This window comes from Phodopus roborovskii, unplaced genomic scaffold, assembly GCF_943737965.1.
Source record: "Phodopus roborovskii unplaced genomic scaffold, PHOROB, whole genome shotgun sequence".
Lineage (NCBI taxonomy): Eukaryota > Metazoa > Chordata > Mammalia > Rodentia > Cricetidae > Phodopus > Phodopus roborovskii.
This window is the reverse complement of record NW_026126517.1, coordinates 41,776,977-41,804,902: the sequence shown is the minus strand read 5'-3', so window position 1 is coordinate 41,804,902 and position 27,926 is coordinate 41,776,977. Positions and strand designations below refer to the sequence as shown.

At 44.7% G+C, this 27,926-nt stretch overlaps 1 protein-coding gene across 1 annotated transcript; it reads right to left on the bottom strand.

Annotated features, from left to right (window-relative positions):
• Spg21 (SPG21 abhydrolase domain containing, maspardin) lies at positions 1 to 27,926 on the bottom strand. Its single transcript, XM_051197785.1, has 9 exons — positions 27,706 to 27,926; positions 24,076 to 24,162; positions 21,780 to 21,941; positions 17,858 to 17,938; positions 15,107 to 15,252; positions 7,683 to 7,791; positions 5,528 to 5,635; positions 2,560 to 2,700; positions 1 to 612 (listed from the first exon to the last, which is right to left on the bottom strand). The coding sequence occupies exons 2-9, from the start codon at positions 24,136 to 24,138 to the stop codon at positions 496 to 498; spliced, it is 927 nt and encodes a 308-aa protein (XP_051053742.1). The 5' UTR covers positions 24,139 to 24,162; positions 27,706 to 27,926; the 3' UTR covers positions 1 to 495.

Here is a 27,926-nt window from a genome sequence, read left to right as displayed (position 1 = left end):
TCACTGAGATCCAGTTTTTATTCCAAATGACTGTAATGTCCAGAAATACAACATCTAATACTCAAAATGGTGTGCTCAACTGGAAACTGAAGCAGCAGATTTGCAGGGGAGTGGTATGAAAATAAGTGGGTTCCTCTTCCAGTCTGGGGGTGCAGCATTTACAGTGAGGAACGTAGGAAGAAGACAGGAAAAAGAAAACGCCATGTGATCCCAAGCCTTCCAAAGGAACACAACGGGAGTGGGGGGAGAAGGCTCTTGGTAGCAAAATTTCCACAATTCTAATTCTTAAAGTTGGAGTCTTTAAAAGTTCTTCAAATTCAAAAGTTTAAAAAAACCCAAACAAACAGTCCTGGAGAGGGGACAGCCACACTGGCCTACAAGAGCTGATGCATGTCTTGACCATCAGTCCCACTTCTGAAACAGTGAGGACCAGTGTGACTGTGCACCTGAACTGATTGTAGAAGACCACGCTGCTGGGCGTGTGGAGAGCTCCGTCTACGGCTCCTCCTGGCTGAGGCCGAGGCGGCCTTTCTGCACCTCTAGCTCCTCTGCACTGACCACTGACGGGTCAATGGCGGCGTATTTGGTTCCATGGAACTGCAGCAAATGTATCTGGAAAAGTGCAGAATTACTTTGGTTACTAGAGCTGATATTGAAGGGTATTGAGATACCCCATCTCCAGTCCTGAATCTTTGTGAGTGCATGTGCTCAACATCACTGTCACTCCAGGACTCTTTAAAGAAATCAGTTTACTTACTTTGTATACATGGGGAGGTGAGACAACTGTGGGAGTTGGCTGTCTCCTCCTCCATGTAGTTTCCTGGCACAGAACTCAGGCTGACAGGCTTGCCGGCCAGTAGTCTCACTGGCCCGCCCTCTCTCGACCTTGTTTTCTGAGATAGTCCTCAAAGGCGGCACGTTTAAAAGTAGGCTAGGCTGGCTGGCTGGCCGGCTGGCCAGCAAACCCCAGGGCCGCCTTCTGTGCCTCCTAGTGCTGTGCCACCCCACCCCACCCCACCCCACCCCACTTCTATAAACTTTTATCAAACGAACCATCTGAACCATCATCTCCCCAAGCCTGACACCTTCATTTTTCAGTGATTGTATCACAGAACAGAAGGTGTAGGATGTTACTAAGGAGCACGATGGGAGAATATAAAAATTTCCTAAAATTACACACTACTGTAGAGAAACTAGAGAAAAGCCGGCAGACAGCAGGAGCATGGGTCTCGCTATGTAGCTCAGATCTGCCTTGAACTCAGCAATCTTGTGTCAGCCTCAAAGTGCTAAGGTTACAATTCTGTACCACTGTATCTGACCAAAGAACTGGTGGGATCTTGGATCTCAAATTGTTTTGTTTTTTTAAAGCTCCACATTCTTGCCAAGTTTCCATAGACTTCCTCATCCCCCATGGCCTTTATGTTTAGTGTATATACACACTTTGATTTTGTGGGCACATGTGTGGGCTTGTGTGTGTAGAGAATCAAGGTTCACTCTCCATCTTACTCACTGAGGAAGGCAATCTCAATCAAATCCAGAGCTCTCTAACATGGCCAGTCTTTTGAAGGTTACAGGTGATTTACCTGCCTGCATGTCTATGTATCACATTCATGCAGTGCTCTTGGAGGCCAGAAGAGGGTACTGGATCCCCTGGACCTGGAGTTTCAATTGTGAGCTGCCACATGGGACCTCTGGAAGAGCAGTCAGTGCTCTTAACCACTGAACCATTTTTTCCAGCATCCTGATATTAGTCTTGATAGCCAGCTTGCTTTGGGGAATCCCCAGATGCTACCTTCCCAGGCTTGAAGTTCAGGCAGGCAACCATACCCACCAGGCACTTGTGAATTCTGGGGATCTGAACTAGAGTCCTCACACTCGCACATCAAGGGCTTTTATGAGTGTTTGCTCACATGTGTGTTTATATACCGTATATATCTGATGCCTGTGAAGGTCAAACAGGGTGTTGAATCTCTTGGAACTAGAGGTATAGATGGTTGTGAGCTACAGTGTGGGTGTTGGGAATCAAACTCAGAGCCTGTGCAAGAGCAAGTCTCCAGCCTGTCACACGCATCTTAAACATGCTACTCCAACAATGGATGTTTGTCCTGCCTTCCACAGTGGTGTGAGGGCCTTCCAGCCTTCTGCTACTGAGGATAATGGCATGATGAGCATCCCTGGGCATCAATGTTTCCTATGTTAGGATCACTTCCTTAGGACCCACTTCCACGGGTACGTGAGAGCATTAAAGACAGGACTCGCTGTGGAAGGTGCCTGATGATTCTTGCCCAATCGTCAAGGCAGTCACTTATCACCCCATTCTAGTTATCTCGAGAGAATGAAGTTGCTATTAATGCATAATCAGATCAAGTCATTTTCTGAGACTTAGACTGTTCCCATTTAGATATCTTGCTGTGGCTGAATTCCCTGTCTCCAGGTCACACCATACCAAGAGCTGCCACCAGTGTGGGATGCAGGCTACTCATCCAGAAAGGGCTGTCGAGGGAGAGTCGCCTGGGACTCTCTGAAGCTCAGGTGATCTGGACTCCAGGCTGAACTTACCTGCACATAAAGATTGACCTCTGCACTCCTGCACAGATAGGGGAAATTGCCTCCTGTCTTAAGGTGAGCTCTCCGGGCATTAGGGTACAGTTTGTACATTTCTTCCTTGGCTTCCGTTGACAGTGCACTCTGGTCAAACACCTTTGAAAACACATCAGACTGAAACCTCATGGTATTCTCAGTACAGGACAAAAGTAGCCCCCTCATGATCTTGAGTGCTAGAGCAGCCGGGGCCCACCCACTGGTGGTGTTCCTGGTCACATCCAACTTCAACCCAACAGGTGGGAATGTAGCTGTGAGGGAGAATGCCTGTGTAGTGTGTGCAAGGCTCCATCCCCACACCAGAAGAAAATTCTAATTCCAATGTAAGACTGAAGCTAAAGATTTTGCTGTCAAATGTCTCTTGCATCTATCACCTGTAGCTAACAATATTAACAGTGAGTAGTCGCTGGAAATGCTAATTTCAAAAAAGATGAAATCTCGGGACTGGACAGATGGCTCAGAGGTTAAGAGCACTGGCTGCTCTTCCAGAGGACCCTGGTTAGGTTCCAAGCATCCACATGGCAGCTCACAAGTAGTGTAATTCTAGTTCCAGGGGATACAACAACACTTCTGGCCCATGGGCACTGCATGAACATAATGTACTTACATACATGCAGGCAAAACACCCATATACATAATTTTGTTGTTTTGTTTTTTTTTTGAGATAGGGTTTTCCCTATGTAGCTCTGGCTGTCCTGGAACTTGCTCTGTAGTCCAGGCTGTCCTGAACTCAGATCCACCTGCTTCTACCTCCCGAGTGCTGGGATTAAAGGCATGTGTCACCACCACCTGGCTAAATTAATCTTCTTTACAAATTAGAGACTAAAGCAGGAAGTTCAGACTTTCTGGGAGAAGCGGCTCTGGCGGAAGTTCAGACTTTCTGGGAGAAGCGGCTCTGGCAGCTGAGCACATGCGGTTTTGGATGTCTTTCAGATGCTCTTAATACGTGTGTGTGTGTGTGTGTGTGTATACATGTGCATAAGTGTGTGTACGTGGAGGCCAGAGGTCAGCCTCAAGTGCCATTCTCAAGAGCCTGTTTAAGACGGGGGTCTCTCAATGGCCTGGAACTCACTAAGCAGGCTAGACTGGTGGTTCAGCAAACGGGAACCTACATGTTTGCACCTCCCCAGTGCTGATACTACAGGCATGTGCCACGATGCCTGGATTTTTTTTTTTTTTTAAATTCAGGCTCTGGGGCTGGAGAGAGATGGTTCTGGCCATTAAAGGCTAGGCTCACAACCAGAATGTTAAACAAACCAGAATCCTTATGTACTACTGGGGATAAATGTAAAAGGATACAGACATCAGAAGACATTATCAGTTTAAAGTAGAATTATATGTGTGCCACTATGCGTGTGAGAACCCAAGGAGGCCAGAAGAGGGCAAGATGGCTGTGAGCAACCATGTAGGTGCTGGAACAAAACCTGGGTTCTCCGCCAGAACAGTAAGTGCTCTTAACCAATGAGCTCTCTGCAGCCCCAAATCACAAGATGTAAAGGCAAGGACTCAGATCCTTTTATACCCAAACATCACAAAGAACCAGGATGTCCACTGAAAGATGCAATGTTTATGTAACAGAGTGTCATTCAGTCTTAAAGGAATGATATTCAGATACATTATGGGGTCAGTAAATCTCTTTTAAATTTTAATTTTGATGTGTATAGGTTTATTAATTTTTTTTACCTACATGTATATCTGTACACCACATGCATTGCAAGGCAAAAAGAGGGTATCAGCTCCTCTGAACTGTAGTTAAGAATGCAACCCAGGTCCTCCTCAAGAGTACCTGCTGCTCTTAACCACTGACCAATCTCTAATATGTACATGTGTGAATCTCTGATAGTTATAAGCACAAGAAATCAGTGTCTTCAGAAGCCAGGAGAGGGTTTCAGATTCCCCAGGAGCTGGAGTTACAGGCAGCTGTGAACCACCAGGTGTAGGTGCTGGGAACTAGAAGAACAAGTGCTTAGCCACTGAGTCACGTTTCCAGTCCTGCTACCATCAACCTTAAAAGCACTGTGCTAAGGGGAAGAGTCTACACCTGTACCTAGAGCAAGCAAATTCACAGAAACAAAGTAGACGGTTGATCACCAGCCAGGACAGAGCACGGGGAGCTACCATCTATCAAAGAGTTCTGGGCTCAAACTCAGGCTCTCAGGCCTCAAAGTAGGCAGTCTTTAGTTGGTGGAGCCATCTTGCCAGGCCTACCTTATAGGAATTCTCTACTCTTGTGAGGCAAACCTCTTTGCCACCAGATGTTTAAAATACAGTATCTGTTGATGAGCAAATAAAAATACACCAATCCAAGGGCTTGAGGAGTATGGCTGAGTGCTTGCCTAGCACACGGCTGGTCCCACACCCTAAAAACAACCCTCCCAAATGGGTAAAGACTACTACTAGGCTTATTGAAAACTGTCTTTGTGTTTTTATGACTATCTACACCACATGCATGCCTGATGCCTGAAGCCAGAAGAGGGCGTCAGATCCCATGGAACTAGAGTTACAGATGTTTGCGAGTCACCATGTAGGTTCTGAAAACAAACCTGGGTCCTCTGCAAGAGCAGTCAATGGTCTTAACTGCTGAGCTAGCTCTCTAGTCTATACTTCCTTTACTTTTGGTGGGGAGAGAGTTGAGACCGTCTCCCTACTTATCTTTGGCTGGTCTAGAGCTTGCCATATAAACCAGGTTGTCTCCAACCTGAGTATTTTTCCTCCTCTGTCTCCAGTGCTGGGGTCACAGGCATTCACCAGCACACCGAGCACAATGGTGTCACTCTTAGGAGGAAAAACTCAGAATGAGCAGTAGATCACTTGGGAATTGAGAACACCAAGGTATGTTTGCAGAAAGAAGCATAGTTAATGTCATAAAATAATTACATCTTGGCATATACATTTTAAATGGCAAGCATCTTCAAAAGGAACTTACATCCATGATGGTTACAGGGATGTCCCGAATTTTATGAGGTTCCACATATGAATTCTGGCAATTGAGAGTTAGTCTTGAAGCCAGTTCACTTTGACCCAAACTCTCCAGCTGTAGGAAGAAATACAGGTAACAGTTGAAATAATTTTGTTTGTATGTTACAGGAGGTCCACAGATGTCACCTGTGCTTATATAAGTTAGAATGTGTATGGTGGAAAAGCCACCAATGAGAAAATGCATCTGGACACTGGTCTGGGACTTTAGGGCAGTGACCTCTTTCTATTGTGGCACCCATGCCAGGCTCTACAACTGGAATGTGGTTTTCCTTTAGCTTCAAACCTGTACCACCTGCTTAACTCAGGTACCTATGGGCACAGCCCACTAAGCTGTGTACCTCAAAAGTGGCAAATAAGCATGTGAGGATCTCCTGAACCTTGGTTCTGAGACACCAGCTTGCAGACTCCTGTGTCAGCTTGACCTGAGTGGTACAGGAAGGAGGTCAAGTGAGAAAGATTCTAGCCGGGCATGGCAGCACACCCGTGCGCCCCAGCACCCTGGAGGTGAAGTCTGAGGCCACAAGATACCTCCTCTCAAAGAACAACAAAGCTCAGCTGGCAGTGGTGGTTGGTGCACGCCTTTACTCCTAGCACTCGGGAAGGAGAAACTACACAGAAACCCTGCCTACAAGAAAAAAAGTGACACAACATCTCTCTGCCCCAAAGGAACTAGGTTCTCAGACGCCCTAGAATGGCAAATGCATTGTCCAGTGTGAGGTCCCGGGAGCTTTTGTTTTTGCACAGTCTTCTTGCTGTATTATCTAGGTTGGCCTTAAGATGGAGACTGTTCTTCCTCAGCCTCCCAAGTGCTAAGATCAAAGGCCCAATTACCAGAGCCGGGCTGAAGAATTTTTAAATAGTTTTTTTGTTTTTTGTTTGTTTGTTTAAACTGCATGTGTGCAGGTGCCTGTGCAGGCAGCAGAGTGCTGGGTCCTGTGGAGCTAGAGTTTCAGGTGGCTCTGTGCTCCCTGACGTGGGTGCTGGGAGAGCAGTACATGCTCTTAACCATCTCTCCAGCCTACAATTTTTGTTAAGATTTGTTTTTTTTTTTTTTTTTAATGTATGACACAGACAACATGTGCGCATGAGTGCAGGTGGCCTCAGCAACCAGAGGTACTGGATCTTCCTACAGCTGGAGTTAGCACCGAAGGTGGGTGCTGGGAACCAAATTCACTTCTACAAGAGCAGAAAGTGCTCTTAACCATTGAGCCATCTTCCTAGCCCCTGAAATCTAATTTTATTGTTTTTTAGACAGGGTTTCAGTGTAGTCCTAGAAATCTCTGTAGACCAGGGTGGCTTTGAACTCAGAGATCCAAGTGCTGGGATTAAAAGTGTGTGCCACCACTGCCTGGCTCTTAAATTTTATTTTTATTGGTTTTTTGAGATGGGGTTTCTCTGTATTACTTTGGAGCCTGTCCTGGAACTAGCTCTTTAGACCAGGCTGGCCTCGAACTCAGATCTGCCTGCCTCCCGAGTGCTGAACTAAAGGCATGTGCCACCAATGCCTGGCTTAAGGTTTATGTATTTATTATTATGTAATACAGTGTTCTGCCTGCAGGCAGGTCAGAAGAGGGCACAGATCTCATTATAAATAGTTTTGAGCCACCATGTGGTTGCTGGGAATTGAACTCAGGACCTCTGGAAGAACAGTCAGTGCTCTTAACCACTGAGCCATCTCTCCAGTTCTTTAATAATGTAATAAACCATGTACTACATATGAATGGGCACCATCCCATTGTGTGTACACAACAGGTATGTTGTACCAGGTTAAAATGATCTATTTCTTTAATGTTTACAGTAAACCTTTAAGAAATCTTCTAATTTTAAAAGATGCTATAGTATTTTACTATTACTCTCTACATTACAAATAATAGGGTCTCACTCTGTAACCCTGGCTGTCCTGAACTCACTCACAGGAATCTGCCCACCTCTGTCTCCCAAGCTGCTGCAGACATTGGTGGAGCTAAGCCCTCCCCAGCAGTGGGGTCTGTTTGGAAGTATTAACAAAGACTTCCTCTACATAGCCAGAGACACAGGGACCTCCTTTCGCCTGTGCACAAAAAATCCCAGTACAAAGTGTTCAGCAGAATCTTGATCCTTACCCTATCCACCATGAAGTCAATGGCATCTGCCATCATTGGGTCCACTGGGCCAGAGGAAAAGTTCCCAAGAACTATTTTCTTGAGCATAAATGCTGGCATCAGCCAAAAGCTGCAAAAGAAGACAGGCTGGTAACCAACACCGAAGTCTGCACATAAACAATGAATCATCTTCATCACTGAAGCTGCATCATGGCAGGATGCCTGGAATCCAGAGGAAAGCTGGACTCACTTCAGAAAGTCCACAACCAGCTCTTATGGATACTTCAAAGTCCCCAAGAGGGACACTTCAACTCAGGACTCAGCCACACTACAAAATACTACAGTACAGGCAAGCATCTGATGACAGCTTGTTGTCTTCTAACTGGCCTCATGTCTAGTGGCTATTTGGAAAATTCAGCATTAGGAAAAATATTTCTGGCCAGGTGATGGTGGCATACACCTTCAATCCCAGCACTTGGGAGGCAGAGGCAGGTGGATCCCTGAGTTCAAGGCCAGCCTGGTCTACAACATAGAAACTGTCTCAAATGCCCCCACCCCAATATTACATTAATTGTATGTATGCACCCATAGTGCATGTGAGGTCAAAAGAGAACTTGTCAGCTCTCCTCCCCACCACGTAGGTTCCAGGGCTGAATTCAGGTTTGTAAGGCTAAGTGGCAAAAATCTTCATCTGCTGAGCCATTTTGCCCACCTAATTTATGTGATTCTTAACTGACAGGAATCCCATGCATTTCAAATGCTGAGAGTCACTGTGCAGATAAACAGGAGTTCCTGTGATCGATCTTGTGCTGAGGATTCCTTCCCAAAGGTCCAGCCCATCTCCTTCCTGACTCAGTGTTGAAAGCAGAGCTTCCTCTTGGAAGGACCACTCTGAAATGTCCCAATTAACCTCGTAAGCACCTTCCCACCCCACCACCTTCTGAGCTCTTAAAGCTGAGGATGCCTTTTATGCTTTTTTTTGCCCAGACAGCATCTTGCTATGTAGCCAGCCTAGAAAGCATGAGAACCTGTCATAAAACGGGGCTGGGGAGGTGGCTCAAAGGGTAAAGTGCTTGCACTGCAAGCACACCAGAGTTCAGATCCCCAGTGCTGGGCGCACATGGGAGGTCAAGGCATTCCCAGAGCAAGCTGGCTAGCTAGACTAGTTATTCAGAAAGTTCTGGAAGTTCCAGTGAGAGATTCTGTGTCTATGAGAAATGGAGGAAAATATATGATGTCAATTTCTGGCACACACATACTTACACACTCACGATCATCCACCCCCCCCCAAAAGAAACCTGTAATATATTGAGGGAGCTTTTGGTACAAATCTGGTCTGGGGGAGCTGATGTAACCTTAATGTTAAACAACATCTGCAGGAGGAGGGGAGCCTGACACAATATGCCTCCTGGCTGCTACTGCGTTAGAAAAGGTTCTCCACAGCCTTAGTTCGCGGAGGAGGAATGATGGAATAGAGTCCTCTAACATGGAAGGTTATAGTAAAGGGAAAAGAAAGACACTATACCAACTGCCCTATACCAACCGCCCTACAATAGGAGCACTGGGTAAACCTGACAGGATAATGAACTGATTTCCTGCGGGAAGCCAGTACAATTTGTTCAGAACCAAAATACGCGGTTGGCAAGAACAACTAATTTTACAGGCCACTCTCCTGATGAAAGTCTTGGGAAAGGCAGAGAACCCATTTTTGTAACCTTTGGAATGCCATCCTGGGACTCTCAGCCCAAAGTAGTTTCGTACAGATGCTGGAGTCCCCTTCAGGGACAAGACCACCTGTACCTCACATGCTCAAGTAACATTTTTTGCCAGGACAACTCAGCATCAAGTCACCTGGGATGGGTACCGCCCTGGGAGAAGGGCAGACAGGGCTCATAGCAAGACAGTTTATTTCCCTAGTAAGAATTGCCTTAAAAGAAGGAACAAAGGCAGGCAGATCTCTGTGAGTTTGAGACCAGCTAGGTCTACAAGAGCTAGTTCCAGGACAACTAAAGCCACAGCGAACCCTGTCTCAAAAAACAAAAGTGGCAAAGATCCTAATCACAATCACCGCTCAGAAGGGATAAAGCCTAGTCAGTCTCTTGTAATAAGGTTGATTCATTTTATGAGTGGTTGATGCCCATTACTATAAGACTTATTAACCAGGCACGTGCCTTTAATACCAGCACTTGGGAAAGTGAAGCTGGCAGATGCTGGGTGAGATCTGTCTGAATAAATAAAGGAAAAATTTTAATATTCATACAAATAAAATCCTGCCAGACTCCACATAATATATTGGCACTCAAAAAACCACCTTCAACTGAGTACTAAGGTCTAAGGGAAACAGAACTGTCCTGAATCTGCACCCCTAGAGCCTTCACTGCAGACAACTACTACTCTTGGAAACAAGAACTATTTGTATTTAAGCTGCAGAACCTGCTCAGCAGAGCCTTGTCAACATAGAAGCATGTTACAAACTGCCTTGTGCTAAGCCACAGACATAACTCACCTACTTATGCTCTTCTTTGTCCTAGAGCAGGGGTTCTCAGCCTTCCTAATGCTGTGACCCGCAACCATAAAATTATTTCATTGCAACTTCATAACTGTAATTTTGCTATTATTAATTGCAAATATCTAATGTTTCCTCTGTGGGGCTATGACCTATAGGTTGAGAACCACTGTCCTAGAAGCAAGGAAACATTTTCCATAAACAAGTCCAGACAGCACTTGACTGAATCTGGGGTAAATGGCTGTTTTTGTTTTCTTCCCTTGCAGAATTTGAAATGTCAATTATGGGTCTACTGTAAAACCACTGTATGAGCTTTTGTTTTTGTTGTTTGAGACAGGCTCTTGTGCATGTAGCTCTGACTAACCTCTTTGACAGTTTTCTTTTATAGTTTTCTTCGTGTTGGGATATCAGTTATATACCACTTAATTCTACCGTGACATTAGAGTCTAGAAAGGACACACCCCAAAGGCTGAGGCTGTGGCTCAGTGGCTGAGAGCTTGCCTGGCATGCAACAAACCCTTGGAACAATCTTTATGCATGTTCCCTCCACATCCTTTCCTTATTAAAGATGAGGAATGGAAACTACCCAGCCATCCTACTGGCCAGGCTCAGTGTGAGATATGAGTTACCTCCACAGGGAGTTGTACCACTTTGCTCCCAAATGATATCTCTGATGCCCCCACTCCAAGTGTAACTGCGTAGAGATTATTGAACTAGTACATACAGCTGTCTGGGCCTCTCTGATCAGGCTTTGCCAACTGCTGGGCTGTATTATTAAGTATTATGAGAAACCAGAAGACAAAAAGTATTGCAGAGGGTGCTAGGTTTAGCCAAGGGAAAGCAGGTTGCTAAAATCCTACAGTTACTAGTGGCTGCTCACAGCATCCCTAGGTGACCATTGTCTGTTATGGCCACCAGAAGGCATAATCTAGTAAGTAGAAAGCTGGCTCATAAAGCAGTGAAGAAGGCTGCTGGAGTTGGTGACAGCTATAAACCTTCATATACTGATAAAAACAAAAGTCTGTCACTCTTTGCCTTACTCCCTTGAGACAGTGTTTCACTGAAGCTGGAGCTCACTGACTTAAGGCTGAGCTGTCTGGCTAGCAATCCTTCTGTCTCCATCCCTGCCCCATCTAGCACTGGGGTTACAGGCAGGGGAGGATGTGCCCTGCTTATACATGGGTGCTGGGGACCTTAACTCAGGTGCTCATGCTTGCTGCACCTGAGCATTAGCAAGCCCCCAGCATTTCACTTTTAACCAGTGGCCCTGGATGGAAATGCAGTGCTCCAGGGGTGATTCTGCTCTAGGAAGCCCTTGCAGAGACTGACACAGCATCCCTATGGATGGGGGATGTCCTTCTGTATATATGTTTCTCTTATTGGTTGATGAATAAACACTGTTTGGTCATAGAGGCAGGAAACTAGGTGGGAGTAGGAGACAAGGAGAATTCTGGGAAAGGTAGAGACACCACATAGCTGAGAAGGAGTAACAGGTCCAGCCCCTTCTCCAGTAAGATAGGACCAGGTGGAAATATTAGATTAATAGAAGTGGGTTAATAATTAAGACAGAGCTAGCCAGTAAGAAGCCCTAGCCATCGGCCAACAGTTTAATAATGGGTCTGAAGGTGGCTATGGGCCCTGGCAGGACAAGAAAAACTAACACTATCCTACTGCACAAGAGTCTTCCAACGGGGATGAAAATGTACACGGGACTCATTTTATACACCATTCTCAGCACTAGGGGAGCAGAGGCAGGAAGAGTGAGACGAGTCTGGGCTACATGTGAGACTTTGTCTCCAGCAAAGAGTGGCAAATTAGTGTCTTTCCAATGCTCCAAGTTTTGTGGATACATTTTCTAGGTGGGTAAAGGCCTACTGGACTTGTATTGGCAAAGAATTTTAAAAGTATCCTGGAATTTGGTTCCTTAAAACCAGTGCAATGGGTTAGAGATTAAAAGCATCCCTTGCTTGGTTCCCAGTATCCATGTTGAGCAACTTAAAGTACCTGTAACACCAGGGGATCTGATGTCCTCTTCTGGACTCCATGAGTTACCTACATTCACATGTGGGCACACAGTCTTTTCAAAAATAAAAATCTTAAAAGAACAATGGACCCTCTTGGTGCGCTCCAGCTGTCACCCAAACAGTGTCTAAAATACTATATATTACTTGGAAATTATCCTCTTGTAGGAAGCCCTAGGCAATGGAAATTATCCTCTTGTAGGAAGCCCTAGGCAATGAAAAAAGACCAATAAGAAAACTATTGCAAAATCTGTCAAGAAACCAACTTGGAAAAAATAGTATCTGGAGTGGCTCAGTTTGCTGTGAAATCTGAGTTCTGTTCCAGAACCCATGAAAAAGTCATACATGGTGGCAACCACCTGTTATCCCAGCACTCCCACTGGGAGATGGGAAGCAGAGCCAGGAGAAGTGCCCAAGAGCTTGCTGGGCCAGCCTGCCTCAACAAGGCAGGAGAGAACAGACTTCTGAAAGTTGCCCTTTAACCTCCCAAAGCACTCTGTGGCATATGCGTATCTACATACACCATAATAAATGTAAAACTGTACTGTATGGTAAGCCAGTTGAGAGCTCTCCCTCTGTAGAAAATATGTTGACTTAGTCAAGGACCAGGGTGACTGGGCATGAAAAACATTGGGGCAATATTAACCTTTTCCAAGTTTGCCTCTAGAAGGTCTTTGCAAACCATAACCATCCATTTCTGCCTGGTGACCAGGTCTTACAAACGTCCGAGGACCAAGAAGCAGACCATGCGCATGCAGCAAAGTGAACCAGCCCAATTCAAGAACCCATCTGCCAAAGGGCCTGGACCTAGACTAGACTGTGGATCCTCCACTATGGGGCAGTGTTGGCACCAGACTCATGTCCCACCAAGGACAGTGAGATGCCCAAAGTGTCACTCAGTAGAGGCCGGACATACGCTGGTAGCACTTATCCTTTCCATCTTGATGCTAGCATAGGAAGGTAAAATCCTCTTGCACTCTGATACAACTTCCTGTGTTTGGCTAAGAATATCAGCCTTGGGGAAGAGAGCTTACTCATCAAGATGGCTGAGTTCTAGAAAACTTCTGCTCAATATTTCCCTTTAGCATGGGATGTACTAGATATTTACTGAGTAAGGCATATGAATAACAGAGATGATCTCTGTAGTGAGATATCCCCCTGCCTGCATTTGTTGCACTGACCATATCCATTGGGGTATGGGAACAGGTGCGGGCATGACCTGGGGAGACTAGGTCTGGGGTCCCAGATTCCAGCTTGCGCTCTTACGTCCTGGTCGGAGACACAGAGCAACAGAGGCATCCTTGGGACGGGAACCTGCGGTAGTCATGTTTCTGGTATAAGTGATTTCTCCCCAAATAAACATCCATCCATCAGCCTATCATTTCCCAGATTCTTATTTACCACACATCAGATCTCTCCTGAGGCCTTACCCAGAAACTATACAGGAAGGCTCCTAAGCCATGGTACAGTGATTGGGAATGGTGCAAATCCATCCCTGTCCTGGGCTTATTCCAAAGAGGAACGGTGGGTGTGTCCCTCAAAAAGGAGGAAGGAAGCCTCATTTCACCTTTAACCTGGCCTACAGTTAAAGCCCCAAGTCAAGATGACACTTAGTACATAGTACATGCCCAAGACTTGCTGGGAAGTTTATAGTAAAAGTTCACCTGAACAGGATTTCTACCTCCAAGTTAAGCTATTCCATTTTGAAATCACCTCCCTTTTCTCATTAAGTAACCCCTGGGGTCAGTGGCCTTGTCCCACAAGGTTGTGTGGAATACCAACATGTAGGAAGAACAGCTGCACCGCTGGTCTCCTTGGCTGCAAAAGCCTGGACCTCCTGTGAGGACACAGTTCCTTCTAATCAACACATTGCCAGGTTCCCATGATAAAAATGTACTAAGGTGGTCTGTCATTCAGGACCCTCGCCTTCGGGTTGTCTGGGTCTTGCTGACTTAGCAAATAAATCCTTCCTCCTTTACCCAACACTTGTCCTTAACTCACTGGGTCTTTTTCAAGTGGAAGGTAAACAGACTTGTGTTCAGACTAGAGACTATCAAGTAAAATGTTAAAAGCAGGCTGGGGTAAGGAGTTAAAAGCAGGCTGGGGTAAGGAGTAAGAGTCTGCCATGAAAGCAGTGAGGATCTGAGTTGAGATCCCTAAAAAGATTCCACACAAAGCCAGAAGCAGGAGCACCATCCTGTCATCCTAGAGTCCCCAGAAGCTCATGGGGCCAGCTGCCATGGCATACACAGCAATGAATGTTAGGACTCACACCCAAGGTGTCCAGATTGCCACAGCTCACCACGGCTCGCACTCATACATGTAAAATTAAAACATTAAAATCAAAGTACTGTTGAGGAGAACCTGGTAGTGCCTATGTAATTTTTTTTTTTTTTATTTTTTAGTTTTGGTTTTTCAAGACAGAATTTCTCTGTAACCTGTCCTGGAACTAGCTCTGAAGAGCAGGCTGGCCTCAAACTCACAGAGATCTGCCTGCCTCTGCTTCTGGAGTGCTGGGACTAAAGATGTGTGTCACTAACGACCGGTTGCTCCTACATAATTCTGTGGAAATTTTTCTGAAGAATGGGACATGAAGTGTCACAATCACACCACCATGAACTAAGTATTCTCGTCCTTCCACTTATGATCACCTCTCAGGGAAATAGCCCAGAAAGGAAAGCAAACTGTATGAAGATTTATAGCAGAGCATGACAGAAAAATGGAAAAATCCACTTGAAACTGTCAGTATAGAGAGCCGAACACTATGATACTGTGAGAGTTCATGACTACATGCTGAACCCAAACTGAGTAAAGGAAGAGCTGAATGTGGCATTCACAGAAATCTCTTCTTGTCCACCTTCTATGGCCACCGAACCAAAATTCCTCCAAAGCTGACATTTAAAAATAAACATTCTTACCTGTTTGCAGTCCACGTTTGGTTGAAGATGGATGTGTCACTGAAGGCATTGCAGAGGATGAGGGAGTGGACTCTTGGAGACTTGTGAGTGTATTCAGCAAATTTTTGAGCCAAAAATCCTCCCAAAGATGCTCCAAACAAATGGACCTAGTTATAAACAAACATAAGGCACTGAGTTGCTTCAATTTTTGTGAATCACAGAATGTGCCACCACTACCTAGCAGGCTGAAATACCTACAGCAGTAAATTCAACAGACATTTTATTTAAATAAATTTATGTATCCCATTAAAAAACAAAACACTGGAGGTTAAAAACATGACTCAGCAGTTAAGAGTATTGATCCCAACAGACATGTTTCCAGCTGGTATTCTGCACATACCTGTAGCCCCAGACCCTGCCTCAGAGGAATAGGTGGAGAGAGACAGAGGCCACCCAACATTCTCTGCTGACCTCTGCAAGTACAAGCATCTGTGCATACAAGTCAGTCTTAAGTGAGCAAACAAAAACCTTGAAACAATAAACTGGACATGGTTGTGGGGTATGGAGGCAAAGCCTTCCCTTGAACCAAATGTAAGTATTGATGAACAAACCTTCACCTAAAATCAGTGTGTACAGACACTGTACAGACACCAACCACAGCTTCCTCCTCTTGGATGACTGCAACCCGAAACTGCTCCCCTCTCCCTCCTACTGAGATTAGCAAAACCTGCCTCCTTGTTCAGTGGTATACAGTAAACTCACTTAGTTTTTGCTGGTGCATCTCCATCAGAGCGCATGGCCCACCCGATCCCAGCTTTTTTACACTTGTGTCTGTCCTGTCTTGTCTTCATTCCCTTGTCACCCGAGTCAGGTTTCTAGGACCCAGCCTCATGGGTTGCAGAGGTGGAAACCTGTAGTTCAAGATCTGGCTTGAGGTCAGCCTGTGCTACATGAAACTGTCTCAAATGAAACAAACAATCATCTAATGCTCTCTCCTAGGATTTCTACTGCTGCAACATAACACCATGACCAAAAAGCATGGTGGGGAGGAAAGAGTTCATTTGGCTTACACTCCCACAGCACTATTCATCATTGAGGGAAGTCAGGACAGGAACTGAAACAGGGCAGGGACCTGGAGTCAGGAGCTGCTGCAGAGGCCATGGATGATGCTGCTCACTGGCTTGCTTCACATGGCTTGCTCAGCCTGCTTTCTTACAGAAGGCAGAACCACCAGCCCAGGGGTGGACCCACCTACAACAGACTGGGCCCTCCCCCATCAAAATAACTTATAGATGAATCTCATGGAGGCATTTCATCAGCTGAGGCTCCTTCCTCTCGTCACATTGGCACACAAAACCAGCCAGTACACGTTCTGAAACCAAAACCTTTTTGAGGACATAATTCTGATAAAATCTTAAATTTTATAGCATTTTGATCTTCAGATCAGGGACACTCAACAGATAAAGTGTTTCGACTACTCCAAATTTTGAGACACCATCTCAAACATTTAAGATAGGGGTACTCAACCTGTGCTGACCCATGTTCCAATGGAAAGAGCCTCAGATACATTGCACTAAGCAGAAGAAGCCAGTTACAAAGGGCCACATCTCATATAATTGCACTTAGGTCACAGAGGTTGCATAGCTATGAGGAAAGATGGAGAATGACTGACAATAACTTTTCTACTCTCATTTAAAAAACAAACAAAAAAAGTGTGTGTGTGTGTGTGTGTGTGTGGACACAGGCACACATGTGCCATGGCATGCTTGTGGAGGTCAGAGGATATGGGAGGCACAGAGGTCCTAGTGCCCAAAGATAAGCACTAGGGAAACCAGGAATGTTAAACATAAAGGGTTATCTCTTCAAAGGGAGAGATGTATAACATGTGTTCTGCCTAGAAGGCTGGGAGGTGGTTAACAGCCTGACAACCTCTGTGCTATCTGTACAACAGAGACATGAGATCCTCTCCAGACCCTTATGATGCCTCATGTAGTCAATCTATAGAACCCATCTTTATGGAAGATGTCACATGTACTTTATGAAAGCTTTGATGTAGTCTGCCTTAAGCTTTACTGTGCACACAGGACGAGCTAATTATCACCAGGAAACTTTTTTTCAAATGGTGCTGTGCTTAAATATGCCTAAAATAAACTGCCCAGTGTCAGACTCCTCACTGGCTACTGAGTCACGATGACCCTAACTGCCTTCTTATCTCACTTGGACTGTTATTCTGCTGGCCCTGGTAGTCACAGGGACCCCACAACCGATGCCCAATGTACAGCTGGCAGCAAGCCAAGTGCAGCTCTCTACATCTACCATGTGATCCCTGGGATGGCTTGGTGGCAAGTGTCTTTACCATTCCATAGCCCAATAAACTTCCTTTGTGGTGTGTGTATGATAAAAAGGCTCTAAAGTTGACAGTGTTGACAGCTACAAATATACCTTGAAATTTAATTTTTTAAAAAGATTTGTTTATTTATTATATATACACATGTTCTGCCCGCAAGCCAGAAGAGGACACCAGATTTCATTATAGATGGCTGTGAGACACCATGTGTTGCTGGGAATCGAACTCAGGACCTCTGGAAGAGCAGCCAGTGCTCTTAACCCTTGAGCCATCTCTCCAGTCCATAACTTAGAATTTTAAATATGTGACTGTTTACTTTAAAAATGAATTATACCACAATAAAGATATTATTAAAAACTAAAAGACAACCTTAGCCTTTATAAGATGTACAGTACAATCACATGTTATTAGTTTGGGGTACTCACTTTATCCAACTGTAAGTGGTCTAAAAGTTTTCTGAATCCATCACAGAATTCAAGATGGTCCCAATAAACTGGATACTGCAACTGAAATAGAATTTTTTTCCATATTTATTGTTTGATTTCATTTTACATTCTAACCACAGCTCTTTATGTGTTTGTAAGCCACATGCATGTGGGTGCCAATGGAGACCAGAAGAGGGGTCAGATCTCCTGGGGCTGCTGTTATGGATGGTTGTGAGCTGCCTCCCTCAACTCCCACCTAGCCCACCCCCAGTCCATTCCTCCTCACAGGTAAGGGCTCCCATGAGGAGTCAACACAGTCTGGCACAATAGGCTGGGGCAGAGGAAATAGAAAATTTATGCTAAAAACAAAATGCAACTCCTTATTTGAACAGTTCAGGAATCACATAGCAACATTTCCTATTGCCCAAGCTTTGCTTCTTTTTCAAAGTATGTGAAAATAACATCTTTCAAAGTTTTATTTTTTTTTTTAAAGACATATCTTTATGTGTTTGTAAGCCACATGCATGTGGGTGCCAATGGAGACCAGAAGAGGGGTCAGATCTCCTGGGGCTGCTGTTATGGATGGTTGTGAGCTGCCATGTTGGTGCTAAGAACCGAACCCAAGTCTTCTGAAAGAGCATCCAGTGCTCTTAACCACTGAGCCATCTCTTCAGCTCACACACAATTTCAATACACATCAGTTTCCTTGTCAAACAGACTGAGGGTCAAGAGCAACTACTGCAGAATCCCTTGAGGTAAAGAAACCCAAGTTCATTCTGAATTGAGAACACGAGGTTTACAGACCCAGGAGAACAGTAAATAAAGCCCTTTCTCAAGAACACCTCCCCACCGCCCAGTAGCATTTCTTTAAGGAACTGTTCAATAAAATGATCGTTTGCAATGAGTTTTTCTGATTCCCTGTATTTTCACTATGTCAAAAATGAAAAAGTATGACAGCTGACCCTAAAGTCTGTCTGCTAGTATTGGTGATGATGAGGACAAAAGTATAAGCAACCAACTTATTTCTAGGGACTGAGACTTGTCTTTTTAAAATTTCTGTGTGTATATGTGTGCACACGCAGATGCTTGTACCCTTATGACTAAGCTATGTTTCCAAACCCTTCATCTAAAAGGTACATAATACCCACCGACAGTCTTGTTTTGTTGCTTTAAGCCCTCAGATTTATACTGTCATTAAAATAAAATCAATGGGATAGATACTGCTGTGTAAATTATAGGATAATTTTGGATCTGATATATTTTATTATTAAAATTCTCTTTGTGGATAAGGATTCTAGACTAGGATGCAAATGATACCTTAAGAGAAAAGGGAATGTATTTATAAGACTTTAATTTGAAAGTCTTACACTACGCTGAGGGCATGACACAGTGGTACGCTATGTGCTCATCACACACAGGCTGAGTTTAATCCCCAAGACCAAACAAGCCAAACCAAAACTCCATACATAGGTAATCAAGTTGTACACAATTTAATAACCCCCCCCCACATACACACACACAATTAAGTCTGGGTAAAGCTGAGTAAATTTGAAAGAGTATATTAAAATCAGTAGACTATATTAACATCCACAGGGTGGAGACAGATGGCTCAGTGGTTAAGAGCACTTGCTGTTCATTCAGAGGATCCAAGTTTTGTTTCCAACATCCACATTGGGTAGTTCACAACTGTAAGTCAAGTTACAGGAACCCAACTCCTCTGACATGAACATGTACACATACACAGACACATAGATGCACACACACAGTCTCTCTCTCAAAATAAATCTTAAAAAGATAAACTGTATGTTAGCAGCAAATTTACATTAACATCTCAGGAGACAGACATTACAAACATAGGCTTGTGTATAGGACTATGCAGCAAAATATGGTGAAGAGAAAATCTACAATAGGTGAATACTAACACTACTTCATGGCTGTCAATGAGAAATTTGTTTAAAATCAAAAGTGGGCTAGGGACATAACACAGTGAATAAAGTGTGTGGGCACAAGCATGAAGTCCAGAGTTTGGATTCTCAGCACCCACGTGGAAGCTGGTATGGTGGTTGAGTGTCTGTAACCCCAGTGTTGGCTTTAGAGGCAGAGCCCCAAAATTAGCTGGGCAGTTAGTGTAGCTAAATCATGAGTTCCAGGTGCAGTGGGAGACTGTATCTAAAAATACAGAGAGGCCAGCAAGATGGCTCAGCAGGTAAAGGTGCTTGCCTTATGCAGCAGAGCTTTGTCCATTGAGTTATCCTGCCAACCTGCTAACTATCAAATCTTGACTGTTTTGAAGATACTACTGGGCTTTGTCTAAATAAATGGCATGTGGGGTGGGGGGGGCTAGAGAAATGGTTCAGCAGGTACATGAGTCACAAGTCTGATCTGGGGATCCACATGGTAGAAGAAGAGAAGTAACTCTTGCAAGTCTCTCTCTCAACAGACAAATGTAATTTTAAAAAGAACCTTTGCAAGGCTGGCTCACACCTTGGTTTTTGGCACTGAGAAAACACAGGCAGGCGGATCTCTTGTGAGTTTGAGGCCAGCCTGGTCTACAGAGTGAGTTCCAGGACAGCCATGGCTACAGAGAGAAAACTTGTCTCAACCTGTACCCCCAAACCAATGAGCAGCTCAGGCTCCACCCATGGCTGTGGAGGGCTGGGGTGTTCACTCTCCTGGTGTGTGTGTGCTGTGTGTGAAGGATGACTGAACACCCAGGACACAGGAAGATTACCCGCAGAGACTCATGCCATGCAAGGAATGGTGAAAGAGATGAAGCCAGGAAAGGCCTGGGGGCAGTGCTGGCACCAACTGTTCTCTCCAGAGAAGGGCTGCCAGGAGAAAGAGGACTTGGATTTGTCTGATGGGACCCCTAGATTCTGTCAGTGATGGTTAATACAGACTATCAGTTCTAGAGGATCTAGACTCACTTTGGAGACCAGCCTCTGGGCATGGTGGTGAGGGATTATCTAGACTTGGCTGAGGAGGGCAGACCACTCTGACTGTGTGTGGCACCATTCCATGGACTGGGATCATAGGCTTGACGTAAAAAGGAGAATGCAAGATGGGCACCCATATTTTCTCTCTGCTGCTAACTACAGATGCAACATAACCACCTGCCCCAAGCCCCTGCAGCCTTCACATCCCACCATACCATGATGGTCTGCACCCTTGACTGTGAGCCAAAACAAACCACCTGTGCCAGCAACATGCAAAAGTAACTAATACCCTGCCCCCCAGAAGAGAGCTGACCACTTACTCCCTCAGATAGTGACCAACTGGATTACAACAGCAGCACTCCACAGGGAGCTGGGGGGCGGGCACAACAATGCAGGTCCCAGAAGCCACTGCTCTTCCTCACCAACCTATGCTAAGGCACAGGCATCACAACCTCGGTCACAAGTAAAGAACCTTCCCCACAAACACTCAGTCTAGAGAAAAAAATTCAGAAGGATCAGTGGGAAACGAGATCAAGCCCTAACAATACTTGGGGGTTTGGAGAGATGACTCAGAGGTTAAAAACAATGGCTGCTCTTCCAGAGATCCTGAGTTCAATTCCCAGAAACTATATGGTAGCTCACAACCATCTATGAGCTCTGATGCCCTCTTCTGATGGCGTAGGCACACATGTAGGCAAAACACTGTATACATAATAAATACTCAGAAACAAAAATCCTTTTCAATGACACCTTGAGGATACTTTAAAGGAGGAAACAAGTACAGGACGTACTTGTTTAGTGGTACAGAGCTCTCTCAGCCACAGGTTTGATGTATCACAAGAAAAATAAAGAGCTGCATGATTGAAAATAAAACAGGAAATTATAATCTTACTTTAGATAAAAAGCTCCCATTATTATAGTTAGTGAGAAGCAGAAGGGCAAAGGCCCAGGAACCTGAGTTTCAATGCTGAAGCAGTCATACTCACAGCTATAACTCGGTAACCCCATCCAGTGAGAGCCAAGATCTGCTGGAAAAACACATCTGCAGTTCCACTGACAGGAGGGAGGAAGATGAGCGGGCACCTGATGCTTCTGGGGCCAGCGTCATAGAGCGACCAGATCTTACTGTCATCATCATCTACAATTATCTGCAGGAAAAGATAAAACGGAGAAGAAATAAAAATCTTACGAACTGGAGTTTGAAGGTGCTGGTTTATAACGGTTACTGTTATAACCAGAGAGGGTAGTGAGGACCACAGATTGGCATCTCACAATAAACTACTCTGGTTTCCTTTTCTTTCTTCAGAGTGCTTTATAAACTTCTCAAGAGCCACCTTTTCTGTTTTTAACTGACCTGCCTACCCTGTAAGAGGAAGTCTGTTTTGTTTACCATTAAATAGTAAACTCTACATGGCACTCTGTATTTTCCCTGTGCCTGTGTGCGCATGTAAGAGAGCAGTTTGCAGTCATTCTTGAGTGCTGGACCAGAGGACTGGCTAAGGTCAGCAGGGTCAGAGACTGATCAGGGCAGGCCAGTAGGAACTAAAAACCAGGCTCTGGGAAGAGGCTAGGCAGACCCCAGATGCTTCAGGATCCAATCTAGAGCAAGGCTGAGAGGGAGGAAAGGATTTCATCAGATGAAGGACTGGCTGGGTGTGTTTGTGTCACTGTTTAGGAAATGCTTCAAACACTCACTGGAGGTTGGAAGTGGAGAAAGACTTTTTTTTTTTTAAAAAAAAGGAACGGAGGGAGGAGGTTATCAGAGGTCTTTGTGATTTAGTGTTCTTAACCTGACAGGGAAGAAAGAACATGAAACAAGCCAAGTCGAGAACTTTGCCCAAAGCTTGGCAGACAGTAGGGAGGTATCCAGTGCCAGCTAGCTATTATTATACTTCATCACACCAACAATCATTATTAAAATCAATATTCATAATTTTTCCTGAATTCTCCTAGCTAGCAGGACTGTGGACTCTACGGTATCCCTCTGTGGGTATCAGTCGACTGACTAACCAGGGTCACTGGTGTCACCAAGAGCTGACAAATAAGACAAGGCAAAGTCCAGGGACTCCAAATAATTTCCGTCTGGCTTTCCCCAGATGGTGACAATACAGCGCATGGATTTGACCTTTGTGTTTTGCCATCGATTCCTAGGTATCTTTTCCCTGTGATTGGGGTTTAAAACCACACAACAAAACTGATGACCTTTTCAGCCCACACAACACAACAAACCCCAGTCTTGTAAATCATGTAAGACAAGCAGACCTCAGTCTTCTAGGGATTTGTTTCAAGAATCTAACTTGGAAGAAGAGTAATACAAACATCAAGTTCTGAAATAGTAGCTCACACACACCTCTCCTGAAACAAGCGTGTTGGATGAAGTGACAGAGGCATTCTGAACATAAGCCATAAACACCTACGGGTGCTTAACATCAACTGCCTCTGAGTTCTCTGAGTGGCAGTTTCATCAGAACTTCTTCAGAACACACAGTATCTGCTTGACAACGTGTTTTGTTTTTCGAGACAGGATTTTTCTGTTTAGCCTGCCTGTCCTGGAACTCTCTCTGTAGACCAGGCTGGTCCCAAACTGGGAGATCCACCTGCCTCAGCCTCCCAAATATAGGTATTAAAATCGTGAGCCACCACCATTTGGCTCTGCCTGACAACTTAAAACCAAAGCACCACGAAATTTCAAGCAAATTTATCATGAGGACAACTAGGAAAGGTGTGGCTTTGGAAGAGGCACTGTGTCACTGAGGGTGGGTTTCAAAGGATTCTCAGTGGGTCTTTCTTTGCCTCAAGCCTGTTGATCAGGATGTAAGACTTTAGCTACTGCTCCAGCACCATGCCTGCCATGAGAGTCAGAGATTTATCCCTCTAAAACTGAAAGCCCCAAGTAAATGCTTTCTTTTTTAAGTTGCCTTGGTCATGGTATCTTGTCACAACAACAGGAAATCACGAAAGCATCACTGCACAGAGTTCTAAGAGGCTTACGTTTCAGGAAAGGAAACAGAAATGAAGATATTGCTGTGAGCACTTCACTACATTATCCAAAGTTGGGTATGTGAAAGGAATTGCAAACCACAAAATCATTACACTTGATTCTGCTCTAGTCAGTGTCCAAAGCTGATTGCATGTGACAGGGAACCAGTGAACTTTACTCTCTGTAACACCAGTCACAGTGTTTGGCAATAATCTTCACTCTCACACAGTACTGAGGCATAGCTTCTAAACCACACCAATACCAGCTTTTGTGACTATGAAATGAAGTAAAAGCATACTTGCCTTTTTAAGGGGAACTGTACTTCTAAACCAATTATAATCTGGAGAGACTTTGATCTCTCCCATGATGAGCAGAATTGGAGGTGAACCCTGAAATGAAAGCATACGACAGTTTCACAGCGAGAATTCTCATTATCTCAGCTCAATGCAGAGGCGGGTTCTAGCTGCACCAACAATACAGGTTGTTTACCTCATAAGTATAGACTTAAACTGAGAGGATACAAGGGTAAATCCCTTTGGTACCTCTAAAAGAGGACTCTGCTCTTGCAGAATTGAGGAACCAGATTGGATACAGAATATTCTTTTGTAACTCCATCCTGCCTGTTCTACTTAGGAGATTGCAAACTACAGCCTGGCTACCATCTTCTGACAGCATCTTAAGAATCAATCCATTTTAATAAATTTCCCATTTGTTTATAGGACAGACATGATAAAGATGGTGTTAGTTAAGTTTGTTTCCTGATAATGGACAATATGCCACACAAATCTACCTTTAATTCACATGTAGTTAATATCCGATGGGGGGGGGAACATATCATTCTTACTGATATTAAAAGGTACACAGCTGAGATATAACTGGATGTGATAGAACATTTGGCTGGCATGCACAAAGCCCTGGATTCAACCCCACCCCCACCACCCAGGGCTGAGAAGCTACAAAGAGTCTCTGTTAAATACCTGTGATACAGATATAAAAATTCTGTAGCTTGCAATAGGGAAAAGGTGTGTCTCCTTGTTTTGATAGCTCTGTGGGCTTCATCTTTGCTTCCCCAGAGCCTAGAATGGTTTGGCATTCAGCCCACCTGATCTGCTGACTACAGGATAAACGAGCCCTAAAGAGATGGAATCAGGCCCTCCAAGAACCCTCCTAATCCTGTTACCATCAGGCTGTGAACTGCATACCTAAACACAGGTTCCCTGTTGCAGATTCTTATGGCTAAGAGAAGCACTTGGGAAGGTTCAAATATGTGCCTTTCCTGGTATTCCCCTGCTTCGAGGGCAGAACTAGAGTCCCTAGCAGGGATGAGGTGACAGTCCAGGACTTACGTGTAGGCTGACATTGAAAAAGCTTTCTGGACTGGCAAGGGGCAGAGGATTCTAAACTCAATGGAATCCTTCCTCATTCTCTGACCCTTCTTAGGAGACACAACACTGGACTGCTGCCTTTGAGAATCACTAAACTAACAGGATAATGGTCTCTTATCTCAAAGGAAATGTTTCAAGAGACTGTTATTGAAAATGTATTTTTTTTTTTTTTTTTGAGAAAAGGGTTCCACTGTGTAGCTCCAACTGTCCTGGAACTCACTCTGTAGACCAGGCTGGCCTCTAACTCACAGAGATCCACCTGCCTCTGCCACCTGCCACCCCAACCCTGGATAAAATTGCAAGTTGTTTTAAAACACAAAGTAAATCACCACCTCTTATGCTAAAATCAGAGTGGGCAGATTCAGTTATTAATACTAAAACAAAGAACACAATCCTTTACAAAATCCATTTTACCTTAAATATTAACATGTTTAAAAATATCTAAGCCATTTGAAATATTTTTATAATACAACTTTAATGATTTTTAGAAATTCTTATTATTTGATAGTTTCACACATTTATGTAATAAATTTAGTCACTTTACCTCTTCTGTCTCCCTTATGCTATTACTTTTTAAATAAAAGCAACTAGCGGTACATACAGTTAATTCTGGAATATTTTATACTTGGACACCAACTAGAGACATTTTCTAGAAACAATTTCTGTAGGAGGGAACATCAAAAATATGTGAAGGCATCAGATGATAGCACACATCTTTAACCCCATCACTCAAGGGGAAGACAGAATTCTGAGTTCAAAACCAGCCAGGGCTATACAGTGATAGCTGAAACCAAAAATTCAATCAATTTGTTAAAGTTTACGTCTAGAATCAACCCACTTACAATAAAAATTATTCATAGTTTTGGAGTCAGCTGCAATTCACAAACCAAACCACAGCACAAACACATAGGCAGGCACACAAAGACCCCGAGTTACTCACTTCTTTCCCACAGCAACCGGTAGAAGGTAGTCCTTACTAAAAGCCTTTGGTATAACACACAACGGCCTCAGTCCTGCGACGTTATAACTAATCTTGATGGGTAAGAGATTTTGCCCAGCTGTGAGTACACTTCTGTAAAGACAACTGATCCTAACACTTGTGCTAGTTTGGCAGTAATGAAAGGCGAGACAGATACCAAATGTTGCATGTGACCAGCTGACGGCTATGAAGAAGGGGGAAAAAAAACTGCAAAGGAAAGCAGCTGAAGCAGTATGAAAAGGAAAGTTTGTTCTAGCTCTCTTTCATCCACTTAGGCCGGATGCTTTTCCAAGTCATAAGAGAAACATTCTGTCTATGGCCCAGAAAGTTAGCTGAGATTGTGACCAAACTGGTCAGGATGAAAAAATGTGTGGGCGGTGAGCTTGGACAGACATGATTTTTTTTTTTGTGATTCAGTTCTTTACAAAAGCAGAAGCACTTATCCAGGCTGGTGAGGAAAGGGCCTGAGATAAGCTTTAATCATGATTAAGGAAACCCCTCATCCAGGATGCTGAGGACACCTGGTCCTTTCTGGATTTTATGTTGCTGGTTGTGGGAGCATGGCCAGTCACATATGGCTGGTCCTTTATCTCAATCTATAGTGAGCTTATATAAGGATAATCTGTGATTATTACAACCAACGAAAAAGCATTAGACCTTAAAAGCCTCTAGATGACACAACTATGATTATTGGTACCAGGGATTGAACCTATGGCCCTGGGAACGCTAAGCATGAGCTTCTGCCACTAAACTACACCCAAAGCCCCACAGTGGGCTATTTACTGAGATCTCCACCTCCTCACCACACCCATATGTATTAAATAGCTATCTTTCTGGGGTGATTTCTTCAGGGAAGATTCATCCCTCTTTCTCCAGGAACCCATCCACTTGTCTCTAAATGCCATGACAGGAGAAGCTGCCTGCATGACATCTTCTGACCCCCTCTTCTCAAGACCCTGTTGTAAATGCCTTTTGAAAATCCAGACACTGCTAATAGAGGACTTCCCAATCTGTAGAATCCTTGCACAACTGCAGATAGAGTCAAAGCAACTGCATCAGCACCTAACTTCTTACTCCCTGGGAAAAGAAAAATGAGACACTAGCCCTGCGATGTTTCTAATGCCTCCTTAACAAGCCTCACACCTGGTCTAAGGCAGGCTCTCCAGAACTAGCTTCTACTCACAGTCCTTAAAAGTTTACTGAAATCAAATGCTCCTGAGTTTCTGCCCCACAGCCCCAAGTTGGGTGGTACAAGAAAATGAAGATGTCCGATTAAGGCTTTTGTGCACCAACCCCCCACCCCCCAATAGGGGTCTCCCTGAGTCCCACTAGTTACAGCCATAGCCACACAACAGTGGGCTCACAGGCACACCAACCATCCGCAATGAACCGAGGCTGGCCCTGAGACACAGACACATACACACACGGATATGGATCACGTGCATAGTCACAAGGACCGGCCCACCCGTGAACTACGCTTACAAGTCACGCATGCTCGATACACACCCACCTACAACCCTACACGCACCACACACCCACACTCCGGCTTTCCAAGGCCTGCCCCTCACCTGCCGTGGCCACCCCCGCGTCCCTTTCTCTCCAGCCCAAACGGCTCTTTGCCCCGGTTCGGGCGCTGCGGAGGCAAGCGGCGGGGAGCGGGTGGGCTGGGCGGCTGCAGAGCAGAGGCTCCGCGGGCGCAGCAGGTAAAGGGGGCGCGCGACTGAGCAGCCAGAGGCCGCCGCCTCCCAGTTCCGAATCCCGTAGCTCCCTGGGCGCGCCTCCCGCTTCC